The 4,337-nt window shown below is 46.6% G+C and overlaps 1 protein-coding gene across 1 annotated transcript in view; it reads left to right on the plus strand.

Moving 5' to 3' along the window:
* Positions 1-4,001, plus strand: part of TMEM255A (transmembrane protein 255A) — a gene marked incomplete at its 5' end in the record, with an annotated part of 18,470 nt that extends 14,469 nt beyond the window's left edge. Inside the window, 3 exons of the mRNA XM_010081145.1 lie at positions 1,281-1,440; positions 1,900-2,043; positions 3,564-4,001. Of these exons, the coding sequence (XP_010079447.1) occupies positions 1,281-1,440; positions 1,900-2,043; positions 3,564-3,722 (463 nt within the window). The remainder of the gene's footprint in view (positions 1-1,280; positions 1,441-1,899; positions 2,044-3,563) is intronic.
* Positions 4,002-4,337: the final 336 nt, after the last annotated feature.

A 4,337-nucleotide genomic window follows, 5' to 3' on the forward strand; every position in this document is an offset into this window, starting at 1 on the left:
CTCGCTGAGAGCTTTACACTCTCGCACGTGTCCATAGCAGCGAGCTCTTGCAAACAGTCCATGCAGGTTGTATTGTTAAAGGCAGTCTCGGTATGTGCTCAGGTTATCCAGAGGTCAGGCTAACACAGAGGTTTTTACAGCCTGTCATTACGCCCTGCCTTGGTTCTGCTTGAAATCCATGTCTCTTCATTGCTGGGTCTCCTGCAGTGGCCTGCTGCAACAAGATAGGGAAAAAAGGAAAAGAAGCTGAAATTGAGTAATGAGGGAAGGAGGGCGGCTCTTGGGAAAGGGGGCAGGTTCCCGCAAGCCTTGCAGAGTCTGCTGGGGAGCTGAGCCTGCATCTCCTGCCTCTTGGCCTTAAATACGAGCCTGTTCTTCCCCATGTCCTCAAAGCCCTTGTGCAGTTTGAGCCCAACCCACATGTGAGCTGTGAGAAAAGTCATTCATAAAGCCCTTAGTATTGTTTGTCCCCAATAAATATGTTTTCTTAAGTGGAATTTGCTGTAGCCCACTACATCTGGTAAGCTACGCCGAAGGCCAGCCTGTCCCCCCAGCAGCAATCAGAGAAAAGCTGTTACTGAAGAATCCCACCTGCCCACATGTGGCAGGAGGCGCTCACTTTCCAAAATAATGACCAAAGTGGATTCAACCGAGTTTTCTCTGTCTCTTTTCTGCGTGTGGAAAAGCTTAAAAATTGGAGCAGAAAGACCTCTCTCTGCCAAGGTCCCGGGGGTTGCAGAGCTGCAAAGGGCAGGCAGCTGGAGCAGAGCAGCCCAGTTGGAGGAGCTTCGTGGCCAAGCCCTGCGGTGCCAGGAGGCAGCTGTGCTGGTCTGGACCCGTCCCACCCGGCAGCTCTGGTGGCTGTGGGGAGCAGCCAGCACTGCTTCAGGGGCAGCTGCCGCTCCTCGGGGCACGGACTGATTTCCCTGGGTAGTTCCAAGACCGGTTTGTCCTTGGGAAGCCTCCAAGATCTCTGTGGAGGTTTCAGACGATAGAAGTAAGAGGTAAATTCAGACTCAAGGTCATTTGGGTATTAGCAGGCCTTGCTGGACTTGTTTGTTTCACAATAGATGGAGCCATCTTCTGCCATTATCACAGAGGAAGATCTCGGATGCGACAAGCCTGGGATCCAGCAGGCTTTACCCCGCTGCCTTCATAGTTAGGTCCAGGCTGTCATTAATTTGCAGAATGCATTTTACTGTCCAGCCAAAGTGCTTAGGTTTTATGATGTGTGGTGCATATTTTTTTCATTATTGCTGCTTTTTTTCCTAATCTAGCAGAGTAGAGATTTCTGGAGGCTACTATGAATACATTGATGTCAGCAGCTGCCAGGACATCATCCACCTTTACCACTTGCTTTGGTCGGCAACAATTCTGAACATAGTGGGGCTCTTCCTAGGGATCATTACAGCAGCGATTCTTGGAGGCTTTAAAGACATGGTAAGATGGTACCAATTTCTCTATGCATTAAACAAAACAAATCAGGCAAACTGCCTTTTAAAAATAATAATGAAAAGAGCTATGGGTATTTCAATGCAAATTATATATGTGTCACTGCAGTCAGGCTGGAAAGAAGGGCATGTAATAACTGTAAGGAGAAAGTGGACATGATTCAGTTTTCTGATCTGGTGTCACCACCTGAACACAATCGGAAAAGATGAACGGAATTGGGAGATTGTATTTTCAAAAGGAACCTTCTCAGAGGTGTTGGCAATACTAGGATGAAAAAAAAATAATCTCTTTCTTAAAAATTGATCTTCCTTTTCAGGAACCAGATTGCCAGTTTGGTAGTTTGACAAAGTTGAGCTCTGAAGACACGTGATGCTCCTCTTTCATTCTGCTGTGAGCTTTCTGTGACTTGGTTTGTAGCCTGAGATTCTCTTCTTTTTGTTTTAACAGACTCCTTCCCTCCCGACGCTGAACTGTACGGTTGAAAATGCACACCCTTCGGTGTCCTACTACTCGAGGCCACAAGTGACATCTTACAACACCTACTACCACAGCACTCCTCACCTGCCTCCCTACTCCGCATACGACTTTCAGGTAGGGAACGTTACCGGATGTTTTCTTGTTTAGCAGCAAGGTTAAAGCCAGCCGGTCTGCAGCACTCTGGGGACCTGTCTTCCCATCATTCACACAGTTTAATTTTCCTGTTCCTGCAGAGAATATCAAATCTTTCCTACTAGGCATTGGTCCTTGGCAGTGCTTTCTCTTGCCAAGGCTGTGTTTTCCCGAAAGCTGTCCTTGAAGAGAAGGCAGCAGAGCCTGCTGCCTGCCTCCCCTGTCACTGGTGGAGGCCCTCCTAGAAACAGGCGTGTGTCTGGCCCCTGCAGTGCTCTGAGCGTGGCGGCAAAGCGAGGTGTTCAGGTGCTAGTTTTTATTAGGCCAACTGCTATGTTTGAGAGAAACAGATGAGCTTTCGGAAACAAGCTATCTGAGCTGCTGAAGACACACACTAACTGAAAAGCTGTTCTGTTGTGGTGTTTTTCTACATGCTTCAGCTGGTCTAAGAACAGTCCCTGCAAACATCCCCTCTGCTGTAACACATCCCGTCCTCTTCTGGGTGATGGAGCTGTGGTGTTGGAAACAGTGATTTTATGTAACCTTGCTGTCAACATCATCTGTCACTTGTTGAAGCAGATGAGGACATTTGCTCATCTCTTCTGTCAGGGGGATGTTAACTCAGTGGTAACATTAACACATCATACATTTTCTTTTCAACCATCAGGGATGGAGACTTTACTAACAAGAGCTTAAGGTCTTGGCCATCAATGACATTAACACATCATACATTTTCTTTTCAGCCATCAGGGATGGAGACTTTTTTTATTAACAAGAGCTTAAGGTCTTGGCCATCAACTGAGAGGTGTGCCCTGTGATAGCCACCATCTGCACCAGTGGTGGAGTCACCATCCCTGGAGGTGTTCAGGAAACATGTAGATGTGGTGCTTAGGGACATGGTTTAGTGAGTTAGGTGGTGTTGGGTTGGACTTGATGATCCTTGAGGTCTTTTCCAACCTTAATGATTCTATGATCTCCCTCATCAGAGCCATGCATTAGAGGTGACATGAATGTAAACCTGTCTGGTTTTACTGCTGGTGCCACTAGACAACAGTTACAAAAATACCAGCCTTGGTGCATACCAAACCAAGCTCTGCTGCAAAGTCCTCTTCTCAGCTGCTCGGCTGGATACTTATTTGTATCACAGAATGGTTTGGGTTGGAAGGGACCTTGAAGATCATCAAGTTCCACCCCCCTGCCATGGGCAGGGACACCTCCCACTAGCCCAGGTTGCTCAAAGCCTCATCCAACCTCTTATTTTGCCAAGACAAGGTCTACATTTGTTTCTGCAGGGCTTTTTTCTGTAGAGGAAGCTGGCCCCATGTAGGAAACCAGATCAAGGTGTCTGGATTCTCCTTAGGTTGTGTTTTGGCCATCAGTTCATGTTTTGCAGAAGTGAGCCTCAAAGTGTTAATTTTGCACTGCTTGGTGGTGAAGTATCACTTTGCCAGGGTCCTTGACATGACAGGTTACATCACAGCCTTCTTGCTGTCTCCTTGCAGCATTCCAGCGTGTTTCCAGCCTCCACTCCTTCTGGCCTCTCCGATGACCCCCAGTCAGTGTCACCATCTCCCAGCTATATGTGGTCCTCTAATGCGCCGCCTCGTTACTCACCACCGTATTTTCCACCTTTTGAAAAGCCACCACCTTATACACCATAAAGAATGTGGAAAAGAAGAAAAAATATTTGCCATTGATATAATTGTGAATATTTTGTATTTATATTTTACTGTGGGAGGGAGTGGGAGGATAGCTACAGAACATAATTGCAAATACAAATATTAGATTGGACTGTTCTTTCTTGCGAGACTTATTTCAAAGGTTTAACGACAGAGTATGAGGAAGAGGACGTCCTGCTGATGTTTTGCAGGGTCGGTGAGTAGCAGGTGAGCTAAAATTCCAGCCTCCTTGTTTTGCTGCAAGGTTCATGTAGTTCTTGGTTTTTAATAAAGTGGTACAACACAGATGATAGATTCTGGTCTGCCTTACTCCATCTTGTGCCAAGCTGAAGTAAGGGTAGCCAAGATCGATAGTTGCTGGAGAGTATCAGTCTGTTTAAGGTAAGGGTGCTTGCAGACAGCTCGACTTGATACTTGTTTTGTTTGGCCTTGAGGCTCCAGTTGCTGGGATTTATTTGGGCCACAGAACCTAGCTCACATCACTTGTTGGTTACAGCTTACACACTGGAAACATCTCTGGGGAAACTTCAACAGTGTCTCAAACTTTAATGCTAACGGAAAGAGATAATGTCATGCGATATTTTCACGTCTGTCTAG

The sequence above is a fragment of the Pterocles gutturalis genome, unplaced genomic scaffold (genome assembly GCF_000699245.1).
Source record: "Pterocles gutturalis isolate BGI_N339 unplaced genomic scaffold, ASM69924v1 scaffold9584, whole genome shotgun sequence".
Taxonomy (NCBI): Eukaryota; Metazoa; Chordata; class Aves; order Pterocliformes; family Pteroclidae; genus Pterocles; species Pterocles gutturalis.